The sequence below is a fragment of the Schistocerca nitens genome, chromosome 3 (genome assembly GCF_023898315.1).
Source record: "Schistocerca nitens isolate TAMUIC-IGC-003100 chromosome 3, iqSchNite1.1, whole genome shotgun sequence".
Classification (NCBI taxonomy): Eukaryota; Metazoa; Arthropoda; class Insecta; order Orthoptera; family Acrididae; genus Schistocerca; species Schistocerca nitens.
This window is the reverse complement of record NC_064616.1, coordinates 646,962,981-646,989,454: the sequence shown is the minus strand read 5'-3', so window position 1 is coordinate 646,989,454 and position 26,474 is coordinate 646,962,981. Positions and strand designations below refer to the sequence as shown.

Here is a 26,474-nt window from a genome sequence, read left to right as displayed (position 1 = left end):
ATGTGAAAGTAATTATTTCATCTGCTTAAACATATCTAAAGATAAATTATGCTCTTGTATGTAGATTTATGACCATTCTTAAATATCAGTACCATCAAGAAGCTGCAACATTTTTTAGCTGTATTATAGTTAATAAAATAGTTTTTATACCCTTGCACAAAACCTGAATTGTTCTGTTGCTAAAACCAGCAATAATCAAGTAATCAAACAACCAGTCTAATCTATTACAATAATCTTACTCACAGTGCCTTCAGAACAGATCAGACAGACATCCTTGACAAACAGGCTACATTATTACGACCACTCCATACATCTGACATTGTAATATTAAAGTGTCTGTGTTTTGCTGTTGCGAGTAGAAAATAGCACCAATTACAAATGTCAGAAGCAGAAACTGTAATACCATACTCAACTGATATCAGAATCAAATGTAACCTACAAATGACATTAAAAAGTAGAGATGAAAAATATTTAGATGTACTGCCAGGAAATCTAATGTGCATCCGAAATGACAAGCTGGTAAGCCTTGCTGTTTAAGGGACCTCATAGCTCACTTCCACTCTTTGATCTAAAAACTACACAGCTATAGGAACATACCAATACTATAGACAATACAAGTTTCATTTTTACATGTTTCAGGTGTATAAGAATATCTGTCTAGGAGATTCAAATGTACCAAACATCATACAGTTTACTTGTAACATATCTACCCTGGTGAAATGGTTTTGATAGTTTCTGTTGCTATCACAGAAAATATTTCTGTTCATGCCATTTAGGACATTTACCATTTTCCTGGAAACCATGTTTCTTATTTCAAGAGGGCTAGATAAGTCTCCATATACACTGTCTAGTCACACAAATGTGACCACCACCCATGTCTGAAATCAGCGTGTAATGACTATTCACAGACAGCACAAGGCAGCACTCGAAGTATAGAGTATATAAAGCATGTCGAGGGATGTGGAAAACAATGCAGTTATTGTTGTAATACAGAAACTGACAAGGGAACCTCCCCATTGCGCCCCCCCCCCCTCAGATTTAGTTATAAGTTGGCACAGTGGATAGGCCTTGATAAACTGAACACAGATCAATTGAGAAAACAGGAAGAAGTTGTGTGGAACTGTGAAGAAATAAGAAAAATATACAAACTGAGTAGTCCATGGATCAAATAGGCCACATCATGGACAATGTTAGCTCAGGAGCGCTATGGCACCCGGGGCGGCGTGAGCAGCTACTGAATGAGAGGTCCTTGGTTCAAGTCTTCCCTCAAGTGAAAATTTTATTTTCTTTATTTTTGCATAGTTATTATCTGTCCATTCGTTCATTGACATCTCTGTTCACTGTAATAAGTTTAGTGTCTGTGTTTTGCGACCACATCGCAAAACCGTGCGATTAGTAGACGAAAGGACGTGCCTCTCCAATGGGAACCGAAAACATTTGATCGCAAGGTCATAGGTCAACCGATTCCTCCACAGGAAAACACATCTGATATATTCTATACGACACTGGTGACAGCATGTGCGTCACATGACAGGAATGTGTTGTCGACCCATCTAACTTGTACACTTGGCAATGGGTAAAAAGATTCTTCTACCTTGCCCGATTTAGGTTTTCTTGTGGATGTGATAATCACTCCCAAAAAAGTGATGGAAACATAAGAGTTTGTCACATAAACTGAAAATAAAAAATTAAACTTCCCACTCGATGGAAGATTTGAACCAAGGACCTTTCGTTCCGCAGCTGCTCACGTTACCACGAGACCACGGCGCTCCTGCGTTCCCAGTGTCCTTGATGTTGCCTATCTTCCCATGAACTACTCAGTTTGTATATTTTGCTTATTTTTTCACAGTTCCACACAACTTCTTCCTGTTTTCTCAATTGATCTGTTTTCAGTTTTTCAAGGCCTATCCACTGTGCCAACTTATAACTAAATCTGAGGGGGGTGCGATGGGGAGGTTCCCTTGTGAGAAATTTATCTGATGGTCAAAAGGGTATGATCAATGGCTTTTGGGCCAAGGGTGAAAGCATTTCTGAAATAGCTATGTTTGTAAACGGTGCACATGCTGCTGTGGCATACCGTCATGGCAAAATGACGCTATCCCAAATTGGCACTAAGGCAACTGTGGTGCACTACAGGCCACAGGAGACAGGGGTGAATGATGGCTGCAGAGCTGTGTATGGACAAATAAACGTCCAACAGTAGAGCAACAGACCACCCAGATGAACCAAGGGGCTACCAACAATAACTCTTCAATGGTTGGCTGCTTAGTTGGTTGGTTGTTCGATTTGGGGGAAGGGTTCAAATAGCGAGGTTATCAGTCTCATCAGATTAGGGAAGGATGAGGAAGAAATTCAGCTATGCCCCTTCACAGGAACCAACCCATCATTTACCTGAAGCAATTTAGGGAAATTGCAGAAAAGCTATATCAGGATGGCCGGGCATGGGTTTGAACCGTCGTCCTCCGAATGCAACTGCAGTGTGCTAACCACTGCATCACCTTGCTCCATCCCTTCAATGACCGTTCAATGAATGTTGCTGCATATGGTTCATCCAGCAATGCTTTCTGCTGTTCATCAATGACAAAGATGGAATTTGCAGGCCAATACCACAACTGGATGTCCACTGAGTGCTGACAGGTTGCCTTTCTGGATGAATCACATTTTATACTCTGTCCAACAGATGACAGACACCCTGCAACACTTGTTTCAAGGGTCCAGGCTGGAGGAGTGAGTATTGTGGCCTGGGGAATCTTTTCATAGTATTGCCTGGGTGAGCTTGTCATTCTGGAAGGTACAATGGATCAACGCAAATAAGCATCTATCCTTGGGGATCTAGTCCATGCCAACACACTGTGTGTTTTTTCTCAGCATTATGGTTACCACCAGGACGATGCAATGTGTCACACCCCTCGCAGTGTATGTGTACGATTTGGAGAGCACTAAGTTGAGTTTACCATACTCTACTGGCCACCAAAATCCTCAGATTTAAACCCAATCGAGAATATGTGAGATGACTTTGATTGGCTTGTTTGCACCATTAATCCTCAAACAAGGAACCTAGCACAGCTGGCCAGGTACTGGAGTCAGCATGGCTCTATATCCCTGTCTGTACCTTCCATAATCTCATTGATTCTCTTCCTGCATGCCTTGTAATGGTCCGCAGTGCAGAGGGTGGTTATTCAGGCTTTGGACAGGTGGTCACATTAATGTGATTGGACAATGTATTATCCTCCTCCACTTTGTATCATTCTTTGTTATTAGTGAATATATGTTGGATAGAGTCTAACATCCCACTGTTTATAAAGAAATGCTGTAAGAGGACATGATACACAAAATATTGTAGACCTGTAGCTTGTATACAATTCCTTCATATCTCAAATTCCTTACATTCCACTTAAAATGGTCCTTACTTTTCTTCCCACAACTCAAAATGTTTTCAACAACATAAAAAAGCGTCAACTAAATTCCTTATCTGATTCAGTATATTTTTATTACCATGATTTATTCCAGTCGGTATCTTTGGTGGATACAGCGTTTCCCACTTTCACTAGAACAAAGGTTCCTTACTAACCATCAACAAAATCTCTGTTTCACATTACATTCACACCACATTAAGTCTCTCTTTCACCTAGTAGATCTTTGTGGATTCACACCTGCTTTGACATAGTCATACTTTCAATATATCTCCTTGTTAATCAGTGTCTTCACTCTCACACATTTACAAACTGATCCACTATGCCAACATCAAACAGATTGTGGATAGCTGCCAAGGCACCAGAAGCTAGTACATCACCCTGAAATTAAATACCACCTAATATTCTCTGAACAACTCATATGGCTCTAATCCAAACATGAAAATGCTTTGACAAATATATGCATTGGGGCCTGAAATACATCTCATTAACAATGTAGTTACCATGTAATTTTGTCTAATAAAGTTTTCCACCTGTCTTTCATCTCTCCTTAACAGTTCTTACATTACATAAAGGAAGAGTTGGGGAAATTGTCTTGAACATCTTCTAATACATTCTGCTCGAGTCATATTACAGTCATCACACACACTACTAAAAACATCACATTTCAAAACAAAACATATTTTTACAAAATTAGCAGACACTGCCATTTCATGACCTAAGCAGATCTGGAAACTGGAAGCTTTGGATGTAACAGAGTATTACGCAGCCGAAAAAAAGTTTTGTAGTATGTGTGATTATGATAACTCATAATGATTAATTTCACTAGTCTCCCCCCTCCCCCCAATGACCATACCTTATGACTCCAAATTTCAGATAGAAACTAAACCACTACTCCACTAATACATGTTGATAAACATTTTTCAGACTTGAAATTTATCACTCAGATCTCCCTTATTTCTTCATTTGCACTAAATAAGTGGGTCAGAAATCATATATGTTTTTTTCATTTTCAGCTATTGATCTGTAGCACTTTATTCTTTTCTTAAGAAACAAGAATGCTTATACTTCATTGTTCCTCATTATTAATGATACTTTTCTTGTAAGGGCTATTCAGTTATAATAATAGTTTACAGTTTCAATTGATGATAAGACAAAACATTAACTCCATATATTGCTTGTATACTGAATTATCAGAAAATACTTTCTCTTGGTATCAACCTCAATATTCTAAGTCCAAATGTTTCATGGTTTACTAATAAAATTTATATGCATAAATACTATTGATACAATTATTCCATGCTCTCCATCAGCTACTAAATGACACTAATGAAAGAATCTCATAGTTCATTACAGATAAACATTTCTTGAATTGTAGTGGGTATATAATTTAACATTTCTGCAAGCACATTAATAATAACAGGAAAATTTCAAGTTTGATGGTCACTAATCTGGTTATTAGAAAAAGAGAATTATTTCAGTCTCTGAAGTTTTATGTCTAAATGTAATAACCTTGTTGTAAACTGAAAATCTCCTCTGTAGGAGTCAATATTAATTTCACCAATGATGATCTTGTGCAGCCCAGCTCACTCCATTTTACTGCAAGATTCAGAAGGCAGTAGATACTAATTTTCTTCATTTGGCCACAGGGCAGAAGTGTATTCAACATGTTCTGGAAGCCAAGGAATAAGACATCAGCCCTTCCTAATGAAGAAAATCCGAGATTGTGCAATATCAGATTGACACTCTGACTGGATTGAAGAGATCCTACTAAATAGAACACAGCATTTTTTCATAACAAAGAGAAATCTTCAGGTATAATACTAGCTTCTGGTGTGTTATGGAACTATTGATTTTCACAATATGAATAAATGGCCTAATGGGTGATGCTGGGAGTTCCACTAGGTTTTTTGTGGATGATGCTCTTATATATAGAGAAGTTACTAGAAAACTCCAGTGAAACACAGGAAGATCAGTAGAGGATCAATACTTGGTGTAAGGATTGGTGGTTGACCATCAACATACACAAATTATCATGTTGTGCATAAACAGGCAGAAAGACTAGCTATTGTGCGATTACACTACTGCATAGCAATCACTGGATGTCACATCCATTAAATATCAGGGAGTACATGTATGGTGTGGTTTAAAGTGAACAACTGGATAAAAATAATCACAGGAAAGGCAGGTCCATTGGAAGAATTCTATTAAAGTGTACTCCACACATGAAGGAGGTAGTTTACAAAATCCTTCTTCAACTGGCAGTTACGGCTGGGGCCCTTACCAGGTAGTATTGATAGAAAAATATATAAGATATGAAGAAAGTGGAGCTTTCAGCAATGGGTTCTTTTAGTAAAGATCACAGAGATGCTAACCCAACTCCAGCAGCAGACATTATGAGAAAGGCACTATGCATCACATTGTGGTTTACTGTTAAAATTTCAAGAGCATTAGTTCCCAGAAGAGTGAACTAATGTATTGTTACCTTGATGAAAGTAAAATTAGAACAGATTTGAGCTCATACAAATGCTTACCAATAGTTGTTCTTTCCACCTAATTCATGACTTGAACAGGAACATTAGTAAATAGTGGTAGTACACATACCACCCTCCAGTGCACAGCATAAAGTGGCTTGCAGAGTATATATAGATGTAGATGTAGAAAGAGAAATATGTTGAGTTTGGCTTCACTTAAGGAATCATTGCATGAGCTTTTAACATTTAGAAAATTATAATTACTAAGTTACAACTACAGATTTACTTCACTAATCAGGCCATAATTCTCCTGATTATGACTCACAGCCTGTATGAGCTTACAGTTTTTTTTAAAAAAAGAAAGGTTACACAGCATGTAATGAAGTAACTACATGCAAATCTTATTTCCAATTCAACAGTGGTTTCATAAAAAAAAAGAGAGGCTCCTAACAGAATTTTATGAGTAAAATCAGTCAGCTTTCTGTCAGACAGTTACACAATATCACTTCTGTGATAAAAATTCCAGAAAAACATATTTTTATTTTAATGATGTTGTATTTCCTCAAAAGCCAGTAATCTCTCATTAAGTTAGTTAACACTGTATCGTAGAATATGACAACATTATTGCTTTATTATATCTTACTTGTAATGTTACCCAAGTTGCAGAGACTGTGGAATAACGAGATGAAATGGCTACAATGTTTTAAAGTTAAGGTTATTTTTTAAATATTGTTATGTACTTCCTTTGACTTCTTTATTACATATAATACCAATGCCACCAAGCTTGAAATGTAATGATATTTTCTTATAATTCATTTAAGTCCTTCCTGTATTCTTACTCCTGAAATTTCAGTCGCATTTGAAGTTATAACCTGTATTCAGTTCCACAGAACAAACAAAAAAAATTTGTATAGCATTTAACCAATAATACAATCGAAGTATATAACACTGAAAATTCATAAACAGTAAAATCTAATTTCAATAAGAAATGGAAATACCAGTGCTCACATTTTGACATCTCACATGCAGAAGGGACACATTAGGTCCCTTGCTGTTGCTACACTTCTGTTGACAAATTTGTTTTATTATAATTCTGAACACATTTTTAACTGTTGAAATGTATAAATTTTTAAAAATAGTGTTTTCTACAGTTTGTTCAATAGTGAACCCATTTTCTTGCATTCTTTTTCAATCTCTCCATAAACAGCCCACAACCATTGCTCCTGAATGTCCTGAAAAAACCTCTTTCTTCTCCTTTAATGCCATCCTATCAGTACGTGTTTTAAATTCGGCATGAAGTTGTTATCTTTCAAATTGGTTTCATCTGGGAATAGACCACCGCAAACTTCACAGGTCAAGAAAGTACTCATAATTTTTTCCCTTGGTTAATACCTTTCAGTAATTAAGAAACATCCCTCTATAACAAATGAAGCAGTTTACATCACACACCAAGTAACAGGTGACTTTCATTTTTTCCTGTTTTGGTTACCAGTTAATGCTTCATCATTCATGCGAGCATTAAACAGCACACACTTTTTCACATTTATTAACAAATGGAGAAGGATGTGGCATCTTTGTTTAAGGTATTAAAGCACAGTTGTGTAAAGTGATTCAAATAAGATTACCAAAAATGTAATCAAGGCAGCCTGGTCAATGACCTAACAAAGCTCATCACATTTATGCATTCAGCTGTTCATCCTTTGGTGAGCGAATAGTTGTCTGTGTGCTGGATGTCAGATTGGAGTCATTATAATATATCTGCTGGAGATTATACGTAATCCACCTAACAACAATATATGATATTTATAAATCTACTGTGACAACGCAACATTATACAAGGGATCTCAGGTTATTAGTGTGGGAGTAGTTGGGAAAAAGTTCAATTGCTGTCAAGGTTATTACATAGACTGTATAATTAAACAGCTGTTAGATTACTACACACAGTTTACATATGGCTGTGAAGAATGAATAAGACATATTAAACAGAGCTGACAGTCTTTTTGCCTACAACTGAGAAATTAAAGTAGGCTTAAAAATTAAAATACGACGGTCTACTTGATTTTTTTTTAAACCTAAGGGAACTATCCTAGTATGTAGCCTGGTGAAATGATCTAAAGAGCATGAAGGAACATAGATGATATGAAGTGAGGGGAGGGGGGGGGGGCAAAAACTAGTGGTAAAAGTGAAAAACTCATGATGGAACAGGAACTTAAAGCCCCAATCGCTCCTTTGCCATTAGGAGAAGTAGTCCTGAGAGCACTGAAAATGGTAGTACAGCTTGACAAGACCATCTTTAAGTGGACAGGACAATAGTAAAAGCATGCAGACACTGAAAATTGGATGGGCAAAACAATTAAAATGGATGAGAAGACAAATAGAATAAATGACCACCGAGAAAACAGCAACATAGGGCAAAGAATAGAAGGAAGACTATTAATAGGGAAGGGGGGAATTCATGGAGCTGATCTGTCTTCTCACAATATGTTACACTCAGATTTAGATGCTTACAAAAATATAAGAGAAAATGTAAAACTGTTACCTCCTATCAATTTCAAATACCACCCCTGTGTTCCCCCCCTTTGGTATGATTTTTGTTACCTCCATTTTCCCTTACTTTACTGCTTAACTTTTGATCCTTATACTACCTACTATGCAAGCCACACTAACCTTCCTTATGTTTTACATTAGTGTTTAAATGAAAGTAAGACAATTAGAGAGTAAGAGTCCAATGTGGTTCAACAAAGACTAGGCTGAGACAAGCTCTGGTCTTGTTTAAAGTGAAACTCATACCTTATTATTTATTGCCTACTATTTGTTTCCTTTCACCATCCCTAATATTCATCCCATTTTGGGCTAGATCTATTTGCCCTGTAGCTCTGATACCATCTCTCTCTCTCTCTCTCTCTCTCTCTCTCTCTCTCTCTCTCTCTCTCTCTCTCTCTCTCTCGCCCCCCCCCCCCTCCCTCGCACTCAGTCACAATATTGTTGCAAGTTGAGGGATAGTTGGTTAATATGAAAGTTAAATCATTACTTGATTTCCTGTATCATGTTCATTTCTTACCATTACACCTTTATGACAAGTAATAGTACATGTTTCTTAACAACAGACAATAAATAAACCTGAATTTTTCATGGTTAATAATACTATATTCTCACAGGCATCCAGGTGTAAAATATCAAAAAACCATTGTATATAAAATTGTATGGCAGTGGGTGTGGCTGAATTTTAACATGTCTGTAAGCTCACAGGAAAAAGAAATCAGCAGTACATCAACACTGATATGTTTTTAACTAAGCTGAATCACCTATGTGCATTAACAAAAGAAAATAAAATGCTTAATGGAATGACTGACCAAAATAAAGTACACAGCTCTATCATCAGTCATTCCATATTGTAAAAGACAGACCATGCCAGCTTATCATAGCATACTGCCTACAGGGACACAGTTTCAAGTCCTGGTCCAGCAAATGGTTTTAATATGTAACATACAATACAAATTTCCCTGCTATTTCAATTGTATTTAATTTCACAGCAGCAAGGTCATCTTAAAAACAATAAGCTATTGCTTTTATGTTAAAAATACACAGATACATCGACTAATCAAGCAGTCTATTACATTTTTAGGAGAGAGGCATATAAAAACATCTTTGTTAAGATACAGTTTCCAAAGAAAAATTAAAAGCAGAGAATATGACACTGAAACAAGAAAGTCAAAATAGAAAACTGAAACTTATGCTGAAATAGGGGAAAAAAGGCAACAGAAATCAGCAGCTGAAACTGTGGTGGGATGGAGTATAAAACTATTGACATATGCTTCTAGAATGGATGGTTGTTTTCCTTTTTTTTCTTCTCTTTGTGTCAGAACTGAAAGGGCAAATAAGGAACACTTCTCTTCCTCAACCTTCAATTTTCCCCCCTTAAAGTCTCAATGCAAAAATTCAGTTCTAATGCTGAAAGCTTGTCTCAAACAAGTTTTGTTTTCTACTCCTCATGAGACAGTTTCTGATGTTGAGAGCAAGGATAAGCTTTTGGTCTATCTAAATATCTCTAGTGAGATAGAAGAATTAAAAGTGGAGTTACAGAAATGACAAAATCCATGTTCTCTGCATGTGAGTGACTAAAGCATTAAAGTTGAGAATTAACTAAAAATTGAGTTGACTGCACCATCATAGTGCACTATTATATGATTGAAACTGACTTCCAAAACAGTGTGCTGCTCCCTGAAATGAGTAACTTTTAATAAAAGACTATTTTGACCTCTACTACACATCACTGCTTATACAGAAAACAGATGCAGAGAAAGATGGGGGAGGAGTAAACATTGTTGCAGTTAATATTGGATCAAACAAGAATTTTGAGATATTGAGAACAATTCAGTTTCAACAACTGCTGTTCTTAATAATTACTCATAATACGATTATAGGCTGCCATTTCATCTCAAGATTTGAGTTCTCTGTCCCTTCTAATGAAAATAATTATTTACTATCCAGTCTATGTATACAATAACTTAATATTCAACACAATTTAAAATGTGATATACAACAACAATAATCTAATTGAAACAGTATACTGCACGTAAAGACACAATTCTAAGAAAGAGTCACACCTTAATCAATAATGTTATGTGAATTAGTAAATTAAAAATGACATATTTTGTACTGTTGGAATGTAAATAGGTATATTATTGAATCCAACATGCAAAACACTTTAAAAATGGTAGTTTCTGTTCTAAGACATGACATCTTATTGTAAAATTTGCATTACATTATAGGGAGATATGAAAGCCATGGTAAATGCAAAAACTTACATCATACCATAAAATAACAACTGCAGTCACAGCACAAACAACAGGCACAAGAACAACAATAAGATGTGAAGAAAGCTCTCAGCTTTTCATTTATCACCCATAAGGAGCTTGATTACTAACATTTTTCTGTGTAGTTTTACCCACAGAAATATGCCTGTTAAGCATAAAATCTGAACATAATCTATAACATTTACATTTAATGTTAGATGTATATTGCACACACATTGACCTAGTTACTGATAGACTAAAGAAGTCCTTAAAACATACTACAATCATACTGTACACAAGAAAATTAAAAGACTGGCAAAAATACCAGTTACATGTGTGCAGTTCTGTGCTGAAAATACAATATTTACCCCTGTTTCAAATAAACTTCAGTTGCTTATTTCTATCTGCAGTCTTATTCTCTTGCTCTCCATTGCCTCTATACAAAAAAAAGGTTCTTTATGTCTGCTTATCACCTGCAAATATACACACAATTATAAACAATATTGTTATTCCCAATAAATGATGACAAATAAACAGTTGAGGATAAAGTCTTTTCTTGGAATTTCATCCATAATGGAAGATCTGTCTCTTCTAGAAATTCGAGAAGTCTTCATCCAGAATGGATCCACTTCCATTTTTAATTTTAAAAGCTTAGACAGGAGTAGTTCACATGAAATCAACCATCCAACATTGGCTAGCTTCGTAATCGATTCATCGTCAAATGCCGAATGTTGGAACAGTTGCTCCAGTCTCCTGTAGGGATCGATGTGCGATAATATTTTGTTGATGTCTTGTTGAAAATTGGAAGCAATTCATTTGCCTCATTGGAGAGTGCCTAAAAAGAAGTTTTCTTTATTATTTTTAGTTATGGCAGTCATATAAACAAGAGTAAACTTATCTGTGTTTTCCCTAAAAGTATAAGTGACTGTAAAACCAGTAAACAGCTTACATTAAGAAGAGCACCATTTATTTCCTTGTCACAAATCACATGTAGCTGCTGAATTCCAATATATTACACATGTGCACATTAGTCTCCCTTTTCATCAGGTCTGTTAAAAGGAGAATGATCCTAACTCGATATGTACATAATAAATTGAAATTCTAGAAAGGCGTGGAGAATAAACATGTTTGATGGGAAAAAAAGATTGGGAAAAAAAGATTGGGAAAAAATAAAAATTTAAAGTAAAGCAAACTTCACTTACTGTGATGAAGAAAATGTATAATTTGCAATTGACATATTTAGTAATATAATAATAATATTATTATAATGATTTTAAGTGTCCTACCTCTCAAGTAAAGAAACAACAGCTGATTTATTAATAAACAAAATTCTATACATAATTACAGACCATATTGCAAGACAATGACAGGTTTCAATTATTTTTATGGAAGTATAAAGAACACAGCTGAAGTTCCTTCTAAAATCATTTATTGATGATTTGCTATTAATTTAAATTAGTATCCTTAGTGTGGCAAGTACTACACTCAGTTAAAATCATGTAAAACAATTTAAAAATCCAAAGCAGTTCATGTGTATGTAACGAAAGCATACAAAGTATCCAACCATTTTTTAATGGTCAGGTCCCCATCACAACTACCCAATGGCGATTAGCATACCAACTGAAATTAGTAGTGAAAGCTCAATAAATCATTTTAAAGCAACTGGAGTTTTACTCTGAATGCTGTAGTTTTGTAGAAGTTCTGTGCCACAAGGAAAGCACAATGACCATTTCATATTACATGCTCAGACAGCCTGAAATGAGATTTAAGGCCTATTAGAATATCAAACTACACTATCTGGTCAAAAGTAACTGGAAACCCCAACAAAATGTAGAATTGACCCCTAGGTGTTACGAGAGGCAAATCTACCAGTATAAAAAGAGGTGGTGAGTAGTATAGTGTGGTCCATAGAGAAGCAGTGACAGAAGAATGGGTCAATTAAGAGATCTCCGTGACTTCGAATATAGAGTAGTCACTGGAGTAATAAATCCATCAGGGTCATTTAAACCATTCTGAAGCTGTTCAAGTCCAGTGTTGGTGATGTGGTTGTGCAGAGGAAATGTGAAGGAATAACTTGCGAGTTCCAAAATGTTACCAGCAGTGCAGCTAGCACTATGACTGTGTGGAAGGAATTAAGAAAGAATGGTATACAATGGTTGAGCAGCTCCTCATAAGCCACAAATTTCTATAATCAATGCTAAGAAACATTTTAGGTGGAGTAAAGAGTGACACCACTGGAGAGTGTCATGATTAACCTTGCCATACCCTGTGGCAGTCCAATGGAAGGGTTTAGGTTTGTGAATGCCTTGAAAACATTACTTGCCATTGTGTGTAGGGCCAATAGTGAAGTACAAAGGAGTTGGTCTTACTGTATGGGGGTGTTTTTTGTGGTTAGAGTATGGTCTCTTTATTGCATTTAAGGAAGCAGTAAATGCAGAAGAATATGAATACATCTCACAATATCGTGTAATGCTTATGGTAGAGGAACAGTTTGGAGATTACGATAGATTGTATTAGCATGACAACGCACCCTGTCATAAAGCAGCATCTGTGAAACAATGGTTTCTGCACAATAACATTCCTCAAACAGACTGGATAGCCCCCAAGACCTGACCTGAATGCAAGGAGACACCTTTGGCACAAGTTGGAATGACAACTTCATTCCAGACCCCACCATTGCAAGAGACTTTCTAACTAGATAGTACTTGGGTTTCACTATAGAAGAAGCTAACATAAGCCTAATTCAAAAACATTACACTTTGTCACTCAGCATGCCAGCCATAGTGTCCATGTATCGATTTCTCTCCATTGCATTTGCAATTCCTGGACAACTGAAGCCAAGCCAAATGGTGAATATGCTACAAATCTAGCTTGCTGCCAGCAGCATCAAACCATTAATGAAAACAAGTCCACCACTATTTTAGTTGTCTAGTACTGACCCAACACCAAGGACTAAGCTGCACAATCCATTACAGTCACACAAACAAGATAGCACTCATTCATTTTCCTTTCATTTGCATTACTGTTCACAGCTATTAAGCTCACCAAACCTGTGATTATTAGGGTGTACTGTTACCCTTCCCTCCTGCTAGAATTTCAAAGGGTAACATATGCCTGCCACCTGGGTCCTTCCAAAACACACAGAACAGCAGAAGAACAGTACAATCCTTATATTCCATCATGCCTATCACTTTCATTAAAACACCTTAACTGTGTTATGTGTGAAATATGTGAGGTCCAATATTTGAAACAATGTTCAAATATTATTCTCATTCTTTATAATTGTGGTGTGATATCATTATATGAAGCATGCGCACGAATAACGCTGTATGGCACATTTTGGCATTTCATAGAATCGCGTGGAATAATGCTGTATAAGGCAGTCTGCATCGCCTGCTGTTATAATTGACATGTTCACCGTCCGAGGGAAGCACTGAACAGCGACGAGACGCACAGAGTTTTCGCGCCTCTGTGCGAACAATGCTGTATGTTACAAGAATGGTGGAGTGCAGCAAGGTGACGCTTACCGCAAGTGGTTTGAAATGTGCCAATAATGCATGGAAAAGGAAAATTAACATTGGCAGGATAGTAAGAGGAAAAGGCTTCTTGCTGCTGGACTGGAACATAAATCACGAAAAGGAAAGGTAGTTCCTGTGAAACAGCCTCCAACACAGGTGAGTGGAATAATGCTGTATAGGTTTTGTACAAAGGTGAATGTCTTTAGAGAAGCATATGTGTCCTGTAAAGCGGCGATGTGCCCTGTAGAGTACATGGCTCTAATGACATGTTATGTGTATCTTCTGAAAACATTACAGTAAAAGTATGTAATGTGAATGAAATTAACTAGAGTTCTGTAGTTATCATTGGCGAAAAAATAGAATACTCAGTCTGAGTAATACTATATTATTAAAAAAGAATGTGAAATTTGATAATCTAGTTGAATATTAGGTAGTAATAGTGATAGTTTTCGTGATTCAGGATCGTGTATGCAACGCAGAAGTGTGCTCAAAAGGAGGATGCAAGGACTTAATCCTGTAAATGAAGTTAAAGCTGTACGAAAAATATCATGCCATAACATACGATGAGCAGTCCATATACTTAATAAAATCCATGGAAATAGCGTTCCAGCGAGGCGCAAGAGAGGTAAGACACTTCACGGAAAGAAGCTACTTTCAAATACAAAGTTTACACAAAAGAAGTGTGTCAAAAAACATTGCTTGACATATTATCCATCACCCAGTGATGAATGCAGGCTCTGCAATGTAAAGTAAAAAGTGGAATAACCACTCCTAAAGACGGTAGAGGAAAACATTGCAATAGGCCACATGCCATATCAAATGACAACAGGGCTCTTATTTGGCAACACATATCGAGTTTCCCAAAGCAGATGAGCCATTACAGCAGGAATAAATCCTCAAAAGAATGTCTGCACCCTGATCTCAACCTCTGTAGAATGTATCGGTTGTTTACCGAAAAGTTTCCTGATAAGTCACTAAGCAGGTCATACTATCAAAGTGTGTTTCAAACAGATTTTATTCTGTGTTTTGGAACATCTAGATCAGATACTTGCAGACTGTGTGATTTGTTGTTTAACAAGATGGTTGCAGCTTCAGATGAAATAGAACTGCACAAGATCAAAATTGAGAGTCAGTTGCATGATTCAAGGGTACACCAAGCATACAAAGTCCTAAAAAATGATACGGAAATGGCTAAGAGGAAGAACAATATACATGTTATATGTGTTGACCTACAACAGGTTTTACTTTGTCCTACATTGATTCATTCCACGGTATTCTACCAGAGGCAGCTGTCGTCATATAATTTCACGTTTCGTGAAGTTGGTACTGGAAACATAACCGTAAATTTGTGGGATGAATCCACTGCAAGGAGAGGTTCAGCCGAAATAGTTTCCTGTCTGCTTAAATTTGTGACGCACAATTATGTGTACACTTGAAGAAGGTATGGAACGAAAACTGATTGTTTGGTCTGACCAGTGTGTCGGGCAGAACAACAACTGGAGAGTTTTAGTGCTTTATTTAGCTGGTCAGCTGAAAGTATTTTACAGAAATACATCAGAAGTTTTATGTTCAGGTCACAGTTTCCTACCTTGTGACAGGGATTTTGCAGTCATTGAGAAAAGAAAGAAAGTGTCGAAAGTTATGGTTCCTTCAGAATGGAAGCACGTCATTGCTGAGGCCTTTGTCGATCCTTCAAAACTGACCATTCACGAGATGATGATGGAAGACTTCAAGCACATAGGATCCATCGAGTTGCTTTTGAAGAAGCTGCCTGCTTTGAAAATTACCGATGAACCTTGGTTGAAGCTGTGTAGTGACGATCCTCGAGGTTTAAGCATGCGCCGTACCCACAATGTGCTTTGCCCATGTGAAAGACACTTTATTGTAAAGCATGGTTGTGAACATCAAGTAAAAAATTGTCCATTGCCTTCTGAATTCCGGTTGCTGTATAACAGGATACTGAAAGTTCATAAGGATAAGAAAAGGGATCTATTGGATATGACGAAATATATGGAACCAAAATACAGGCAGTTTTATGAAAACCTGCAGTGTGACAACTGACTATAATGTACTAGATTTGAGCCTAAACTTGATAAACTAATGTTGTATTTTTTTTCTTCTTTTTTAAGATATTCAGTTTACAATAAATATTATTTTGTATCTTGTTTTAAATCTCTTACTTACTATTTTTGGATTCTAGACACCTTATAATTGCAGCAGAGCACTGGCTGATCAGGAATAACACTGTATATCCATTGCCATACAGCGTTATTCCATTTTAAAACTTACTTATTTTCGAAAAATTTGTGCTTAGCGCAATTTTAAAAACCAGAAATTAGCATTTTCCACAGTCTTTGTGCACAAACAATACATATCTGCTATTACATTATTATATCGCATTAATTCTCTGGAACTAACAGTTTTTGTCAATTTCCCAACAACTGCAAAATGTGCCATACAGCATCATTCATGCACATGCTTCATATGTTGACATTTATATATTCATTCTAGGTTGTATGGTTATGTAACATGAAACCAATTACAGCCTGACAATATATTGCAATCTGGACCATAATTTTCAATAAAATTTCAGATATTATGATTATCATGACAGATCATGACATTAATGAAACTCCTGTCCAATAATATTCAGAAATGAGCAAAAAATTACAGAATTGTCAAAATCTGATTTGATCCCTTATAAATGGTTTTTGAAAGCCTGCAACTGTAGAAACAATAGGTTTGTTTATAAATAAATAAATCTATTATTAGAATTGTCAAAGTTTTCTCAAGACTTATGAATTTAAGTGTGTTTAGTGAATACTGACTTTAGCAACAAAAGAACCAGGAATGTTTCTACTTACACCTGTAGGTGAGCTTAGATGCCATTTAAAATGAAGAATAAACAGTTTTATTAGACAAAGATATTCAAACAGTGATTTTTTTCTTTTTGTGGAATTGCCTCTGCCACCTATCAACATACTTGTTTCTCCATTCTTCTACTAGCTGCTACTACAACAGCAATCAGCTACAGAAGTCCAGAAATTTTAATAACTTTTACACTGGTTTCTCCTATTTCTGTTAAAAGCAAGAAGGTCCTTTTGATCCATAGAACTGTTATACTTGCACCCAAGATAAAATGAATCTGACATCTTTGTATTCATTGTTGTCACTTAACTCCTTTCTATAAGTACTTTACAAGGTAGTAATATATTCTTACATTTTACCTGTCATAAATATATACATTTAAATGTTATCCAAACAAAAAACAAACAGTTACATTTTTAAATTGTAAATAACAACACTACAGTAGTGGTTTCACTTTAAACCTGTAAGAGTCCTGAGGCATCCACTGATGTGACTTTTGTTGTTGAATGCAACTGAATATACTACAAATATTCACAAAATCGGATGAAAGGTTATTTACCAAGAACCAACCTTCATTCAATTCATTCATTCAATTGATTTCCAGACAAAGATATCAGTTTGGTTACCTACTTTCAATGGAATATTTTTCATCAACTATCACTAATGAAGATTAGAGGGGAGGATCAATACCTAGCTAATAATGAACCACATGTTGGGAGAAATAAGAATATGACTTTATTTTGGTAGTGAGGAAGAGGGGAATGTGTTAAGAGCTTTCAGTACTTACAGTTAGCATTTTCATTCTATCTATGAATCTGCATGGTATTCTGACTGTAAACTTCTGATAATTTCCACATTTGAGTGCAGAACATTTTCAAAAGTGAAAGAATGAAATAACAGTTGAACAGAATAATATGTGAAATCTATCAAGACCCCAAAAAAGTACAGAAGATAAGACGTGGAAAGACTATGTGGAATACATACATGCATTGTTTACACTAGTCATTGAGGTTCTTTATCAAGTATTCAGTGTTATTGGAGAGAAAGGAAACTTAATGTGAAAGACAGTTGTGATAGTGTGGACATGATCTATTGATAATTGTAGAAAAGCAGTGAGATTTGATGTTGAGGCTTATGGGACAAATCATTGCTATATAAATGGAAATCAACTTTAAAAGAAAAGAACCTCTTTATAAACTTGTTATCTGCATTAGTCAGGTTGTTGGACTGTACAAGTCTGCACTCTATCATCGACATCTGGCTTCAGCTGTACAGAGTCCTTTGCTTGTTTCTATCAGTCTCCCATCCTAGACACTCTTGTTTCTTACTATTCATGATTTGTGAGAGACAACAGCAAACATCTTTCGATGATTTTGTGTGTCATGGTTAGAATTTTACATAATTTAATACCTGTACATAGAAATTACTTTTTTCTTTCAAATTGACCATAAACTTAAAAAGAAAACCCACAGAATAATATATATCAAACCTTCATGTAAATTATAGTGTCTGTTCCATATCCATCACAGGAAAGCAGCATCAAATCCCCATGGAAATACCTCGCATACAGACGAGAAATTGGGAGACCATAACCGTAACCTAGAAAAAGTTCAATTATGACTCAATTTTGATGGTAGAGAGTGACAGAAAATTTAAATTGCTTAATAAATTCCTACTTCACATAAATTTTGAAATTACAGCATCTACACTGATTGGTCATTGGCATTAACTTACTGTGAAAATGACACTGAGTTTATACAGAAGATAAGCTTACAAAGGATCTGTCACTTAAAATTTACTTTGAAGCACTATCCAGCTTGTAGAAACTATATAGCCTCTCATTTATTATCCAGTTGGGGGTGAAAATATCTGTGCAGAATGGTCTCAAAATGGCCATTCATATGATCATATTATTTCAGTTTTTACTGAACAGGTAGTTATGTCATTTCATATTTTTAACTTATCATAAATACAAACCTTTCATTCAGCAGATGGCTCATGGTTCAATTTGACTGATTGATTGTTAACAGTAAGCACATATTTAGTATTAGATACACCAAAATAACTCATGTAGAAATGGGAAAGAATTAACTCCTACTATAACAGAGAAACCGAGTGCTGCTGCTTCTTCAGAGCACAATTCATTAGCTGGGGTATCAGGTTCCAACTCTCATCTGAACATGTCCATTTCACTGAACTTTGTGCTCCACTGTATGCATTACACATACATTATGTTATCATTTAATCTGTCCATCGAACTTTTCAGAGACCAGTCGTGTTCTAAAGTTCCTACATATGTGTCTTTTCACTCATCTCAGTTTATTTATTTCTTTTTGACATTTTAACCAGCATCCTAGTCAAGCTTCAAACTCATTTGGAACAAACATCATTTTACATACTTATGCAGTTACCACTGAACTGTCTACAGAGGATATGTACAATGGTCACTTGGAACAATTTACAATAGCCCCCAAGCTTTATACTTTCATATATGATTAATTTTCACTGCATTCAGTGCATCCCACAACACTTCAAAATCACTCACTTTTTTTTTATTTTTTCTGCAAGCAATTTGAAGTAGTTGGACACATTAACAGTCTCACACTTACGGCAGCTCTGCAGTCAAAGAAAGTTCATTTTGATAGACATTATTATGCTCTTCTGTGACTTTAGATCGACACTGGTCAGCAAGTAAATCCCCAGTTACTGCATTACATGAATTCAGTATCTTATAGTGGTGAAAACACACCCTCATCTTCCTATACTCCCTTCTTTTTAAGTGACTTCGTTGCAATGTACTGGCAATACACCTAGATTTCACAAGCTGCAAAAAAAAATGCAATTCTCATAATAAGATAGATCACTTCAGAATTTTTGAGCATTTATTTGCATCATGAGAGAGAAAGAATTAATTTGCTCCTCCAGCAAGAAGTATGGTATCCAAAGTGGACACAGATTCTGCTTTAAAGTGTGGTCTTACAGAAAGGTGTGAACTGCAGGTTCAGAGAGGACCACAGGATTCTCTATCTATTTGTATGTCACACTTCAGTCCTCCTACAGTAGTAGGACTAATGAAAACTGTTAATCTGAGTAGGATGCATCCTCAATATGATGATGAAGCTGCTCCCTTAGAAAATGTCTGCTGATTAAGCACGGTCTGAAAAATTGTACAGCAAATTGATCATATTCTTTCTTGATTTCATTGTAGCACCCCCAAGACCAACAAATTAAATGCTATAGCAATACTATTTGAAACTGCTTAAGCCCTTGGCTATAATGCATATATAAACAAACTATGAGATTTTCCAATGACATTTTAATCCAGCCAGTGATGGCAGAGGACTTGGAAGATCAGATGAATGGGATGGACAATGTCTTCAAAAGAGGTTATAAGATTAACAACATCAAAAGTATGACAAGGGTAATGGAATGCAGTCAAATTAAATCAGGTGATGCTGATATAATTAGATTACTAAATGAGACACTAAACATAGCCAAGTTTGGACAGCAAAGGAAAAGATGATGGCCCAGGTAGTGAAGAGGATATAGAATAGATGAATGATGAAGATTAGATAGGTAGATCAGGCAATTAATGAAGAAGCACTGAAATGTATTGAGGATAAAATAAATTTATGACACAACTTGAGTAAAAGAAGAGGTTAGTGAATACAATACATCTTAGGCATCAAAAAATAATGAATTAGGAAATGGCAGGAATTTGAGTGGTAAAAATTTTACCAGGAGGCCATTGTTTGACTACAGGAAGCAAGTTCTAATGGATGTACGTTGCTGTAGTTATGCAGAGATGAAGAGGTTTACACAGAATAGACAGCAAGGAGAGCTGCACAAAACCAGTGCTCACACTGAAAACAACAACTACCAACAGGTCTAAAGATGCACAGAATAATGTTTGTGATTTGTCCACTGGGAGCCTTGCAGTGCAAACCTTCGAAGTGTCCATACTATTGCAAAAAATGCAGTTTATTACCATACATTACTTACATGTGGTGCATATTACCTGAAGTAAATCAGTTCTGTGACTTGCTAATTTTAAAAGTATTTTTGCCTCACACATACTCTTCTGAGAGTGTGGAAAGTGACAGAGCAGCAAATTAAGGAGATTGAAACAGCACCACCCTTGAAAGAACAGCACTACTGTAGGCAGAGCCACTTCACTAACTGTCACTTGAGTGAAATCACAGTCATTCATCTACAATAAATGTTTCCTCCAATTCCAGTCTCACTGCTTCATGTCAAGCTCTACTTTGCTACATCCTTCAGTCTCCCTTTCGGCATGAAACACTACCTGTTCCAGCAAATGACTTGCTTTTCTTTCCTCTTGAACTGCCTATGTACTCTGTATGAAAAAATTAAGAAGGATGATATTCCCAATTACTTCACACCTGTTTTTACATGCATAGTAATCACTTTATCTATAAAATGCCCATTTTTATCTTACAAATTACAATACACACAAGTTTTATTAAAAAGCACCATTTACAATATCAACACTATACACTGATGAATCAGGCCATTGTTTACCATCTGGTTAATAATGCATTGGTCCACCTTCAGAATGCAATACAGCAGCGATTCTGTATGATGTGGATTTTACGTGCTCGATAGGCTTCCATAGTTACATGGCACAAGATGCCTATGCACAAGTCACACAGTTTCTGTAAATTAAGGGCCAGTGATTCGTAGACATGGACCTGGCACCTGATAGCGTCCCAGATGTGTTCCATTGGGTTCAGATCAGACAAATTTGGTATCTGAGACATTAACGATACTTCACTATCATGCTCCTCAAATCATTGCAGTGTGATTTTGGTCTAGTGAGATGGACAGTTATCCTGTTGGAAGACGCTATCTCCATTGGGGAAACATCAAGCATTGAGGGAGGTAGATGTTTTGCAATAATGCTCACATAGCCCAAAGCTGTCATCATGCCTTTGATTACTATCACATATTATATTTCCAGCAGTTTTTCATTTAGATGATGACATATCTTGGTACAATTGTAACCTGACGTAACAAGAAAAGTGATTCATGTGACCAGGCAACATGTTTCCACCTACAGTCCAATCTCGATGAGCTCGTACCCACTGCAATCTTAACTGATCATGTCACTGAGTCAACATGGGCACATGTAGGTGTCATCTGCTGCAGATCCCGAAGTTCGAAAATGTGCACTGAATAGTGTGTATTGAAAAACTTTTGCCTGAACCAGCACTGTACTCTGTCATCAGACCTGCTACAGAGTGCCACCAACCTTGCTTTATGGAGAGGGCTGGCCTACGATCTTCATGTTCTGTGATGAGTCTTGGATGTCCCAACATCTTGTCACCTGCTCATGCTTTCACCATTATTCAAACACTTTACCAAAATGCCCATGACAGTAACACGAGAACAGCCAACCAGTTTTGCTGTTTGCATGATGCTCACTCACAGGGGCCAGGATATAACAATCTCTGTCCCTTGTCAAAGTCACTAACATCCATGGATTTCTCCATCTGTGGCCTATATCATCACTATAATGATTCCCAGCTCATCTGTGCTCTGCTTATATACCTTCCTTACTGCTTCATGTGCCTGCAACACTACCGAGCATCATTAAATCTTCCGGTGGGCAGCTGCCATAATGTTTTGAATCATCATTGTACAACATAGCACTGTATACTGAAGACAAGTGAGAAACAAAATTCTGGACACTGCATTTTTCTTTTTAAATAGTACTGTGTCAGTACTCACTGTTTTACAAAACGCACATCTGATTTTAATGGACTGATGTCCACATTAGATGATTTGTTTTAACACTGAAGTTTGAATAATTATACTCTGAAACATAAACAGGGATGTGCAAATGGAATATAACAAAATTTAATATTTTCCCTTCCTTGCACAAATTGTACTTTACCTGCAAGGGGTACAGTGTGAGCATCAGATTTGGGTGGCTGTGGAGCTGTGGAGTACATGTAATGAAACAACTGATCAGTTGCACTTCGGGGGATTCCACCACCTTTGTCTGAAACCTGAAACAGAATTAAAGATTTGGAACAAAAATTACAAATTGAAACCCTAGTAGAACATAGGTGTTTTATTCGTAATACCATATTCAATAGTTCTTGAATAATTTGTGACATTCTTCTTAACAAAGTAGTTGTACAATTCTAAATAATTTTGTGTTGTGGAGAAACAGAAATGTTCATCTTTCAGGAGACAGTTAACCTGTATCTGTATTTTTGATTGTTCTTTGATAATAAACCTACTTCCAATATTAAGTGATGGATTGAATTGACAACTCAGTTATAATATCTGGTAAACAAGCCTGATGCCTACATGAACGTATATTCAGCTTACGCCTTCATATAGATGGTTAATTCGTTTCATTTTGTTTTACTTATTTTTTACAGCAATTCATCTACATGCCAATATTGGTGGCTTTTCATTCTGTACACATGTAAAATGATCCAACACTGAGAGATAACTGGCCCCAGTTACATTTCTGCCTTTCTAAGCAGTATATGATGATTATGACCAGATAATCTTAAAATACAGTGATCAACACCTAACCATCTGACAAAACAGTATTTGGCATTCAGAGCACATTTTCAGTATCAGAAAAGATTCAAAAACCCAATCTATGGGTTGGACAATATGTTGTTTCTAGTTAGATGATCAATAATCTGCTTTGTTGTATATTGAAAAAATCGCAGTTCTAGAGAATGTTGACAAAATTGAAATTTGGTGAAAGTTGGATGGTAATTTTTTTTAACTGCCTTCCTTGTATGGTGACTCGATGTCAGGATCTTTCAGCTGATCTTGAATGGTTCCAGGGATAAACTACTCATTATGCTAAAAGTTCGAGATGTTAATAAACTCACAAGAAGATTCTCTTATTGATTATGTTGATACTTTATCATTATGATTTTAAAGATTTTATTATTACTTTTTGTAAAGTGGTTGTTGTTTATAAAAGACTTTTTGCAGATAATCAAGAGAATTGTTTACCGAAGCTTATGTTGTAACTAATGGACACAAAATATTTACTAAAGATGCTATACACATTTTCACTTTTAAAGCTAGCAACTAATCCTCTTTTCCGGTTCCACCAGTCTTCTGCTCCACTAAATCACATGCTGATTTTATTTCATTTCCTGATGGGACTATATCTTCGCACAATGTACAGTAGGCCCTCAACTACCCAGCTCATGACTGTCTGGGATCCATTCTATCAGCCTGCTTAATGCAGTCCACTTAATATCATAATACTTCTCTGTGATAAAATGAGGATTAATTTATTGTATGTACCTTATGGATTCTCCAGCTGCATATCAGATGTCCAAAGTGCATGCATTGTTAAACTGTAGTTGTGTGTGGTCATTTGTGTTTCAATTTAACTGTTTGAAAATGGTGATAAATGAAAAGAACTTGGAGTGGCTATGGATCCGAAACTATATGCCTTTATTGCGACTGGATTCTGGGTTATCAGACAAAACTATTGCTTTGGAGTCAGATAGGAAAAAGTGCAATTGGATACTGGAAGAAAAACCGTACAGAAATTGAAAACTTCATTTTTGTGGCATAAAAATTTAAGAGGGCTGATACTGCAGGAAAAAGTGTTGCAATTTCAGAAGCAAATAGAATGAGAATATTCAGAACTTACTGCCAGTGATTAATGGCTGGATCAGTGGTAAAAACAATTTGGTATTTGCCAGATTACCATTAATGGAGAGGCTTGATCTGCTGACAAGGAAGCTGTGCCATTGTTTAAAGACACTCCTTCACATTTAATTGACAAGGAGGGAATTTCTGGTGAATAGATGTACAATTTCAATGAGAGTGGTTTAAATTACAATATGATGTGTACAAAAACATTTTCTTCAAAAAAGGAAGCTGCGGCACCCAGATAAAAGAAAAGTAAGGAATGAATTACTATACTGGCTTGCAGTAAAACAACTGGCAACCACAATCTTAGCCTTCCATTAATAGGGAAATCACAGAAAACTAGCGCTTTCAAAAGCCTGAAATATGAGCTCATCAAAAGAAAGCATGGATGAATTCAGAAACCTTTAAACCCTGGTGCCAAAACGAGTTTTCACCAGCTGTAGAGAAACATCTGAAAGACAACAGTTCACCGAGGAAAGCTCTGCTGCTTCTTCGTAATGCACCTTTGCATCCTGCCAGTGATGTAGTAACAGATGGAGTTATCAAAGCTTTACTTTTACTACCAAATGTAGCTGCTCTTTGTCAGCTGATGGAGAAGGGCATCCTTTAAATGCTAAAGAAGATATATCAACACCATCTCCTCAGTTCATTGATATTAGCAAAATATATGGCTGAATACATGAAGGATGTAGAACTATTCTGAAGAGGACTTACTAGCTAGATGTCATAAGGTGGCTGGCCACATCATGGGAAGAGATTCTGAAGATATCACTTGTAAGGTCTAGGAAAATTCTTGAAAGTGGATGTTTTAACTTCAAATGCATGTATGACTCAGAAGTAAAATATGGAAACAATGATACTGTTTTGTTGCTAAAAAATTTATTGGGCTGTGAGGACATCAAAGCTGAGGATGTCAGAGAATGGGTTACAAATGATGAAGATAATGAAATAACTGGCAATGACATTGTGGAAATGGTATGCAGGGGGGAGCAACCAAAGGGGAGGAGAAATCTCATCCCACATCCAGAAGGGTTCAAGATGACTGAGGCAGTGTTGCAGTACATTAGTGAGCAGGAGGAACCAACATCAGCTGACATCATCTGCTTGTGTAAGTTGAGGGATTTTGCAGCATGGAAGAGGGTAAAATGATGGAAATCGTCTTCTACTCCAAGACTTTTTTAAAACCTCAAACCTATATATTTCATCTTTTTTGTTGGGCCTGGCTCTTCACATGTGCATAATCATACACTCATACTTTACAATACGGATAGTTTTATGTTTCCTGTAATAATTTTTTATGGTTTCAGTATGCACATAACAAATACTTACAACTACCACATATTAAGTAAGAAATAAGAAAATGAAATCAAAATAATCTATATGTTAGGCTGCATCATATTTCTTCAAAGAAGTGACCTTTCAACCTCTCTGTAGGTATCTTCTTCTGGATTTTGTGATGACCACTGTAGACTGAACACTGTCAGAGACCAGTGTTGCTTCCTCTTATAAAGGGGAGTTTTCCTGTACTTGTGCTGGAGGAATGGTATTACTGGGTAAAAATCTTGGTCTACTTTCTGTGGGCCATTGTCACTGGATAGTAAGATAAGTTTTTCTGTGTGAATGTCAGAAGGGGGCTATTGGCTAAACTCCCTGTGGCTACCATTGATGGGCCAAAGTCAATGATTAGAAATGGATTTTTCCTGTACTTATGCTGGAGAAGATTTATTGGTTAAAATT

At 36.3% G+C, this 26,474-nt stretch overlaps 1 protein-coding gene across 1 annotated transcript in view; it reads right to left on the bottom strand.

The window, feature by feature from the left end:
- Positions 1-8,934: 8,934 nt before the first annotated feature.
- Positions 8,935-26,474, bottom strand: part of LOC126248603 (pyruvate dehydrogenase (acetyl-transferring) kinase, mitochondrial) — a 369,892-nt gene continuing 352,352 nt past the window's right edge. Inside the window, exons 6-8 of the mRNA XM_049949739.1 lie at positions 22,987-23,101; positions 18,559-18,668; positions 8,935-11,518 (exon numbers count right to left, since the gene is read on the bottom strand). Of these exons, the coding sequence (XP_049805696.1) occupies positions 11,378-11,518; positions 18,559-18,668; positions 22,987-23,101 (366 nt within the window). The 3' untranslated portion in view covers positions 8,935-11,377. The remainder of the gene's footprint in view (positions 11,519-18,558; positions 18,669-22,986; positions 23,102-26,474) is intronic.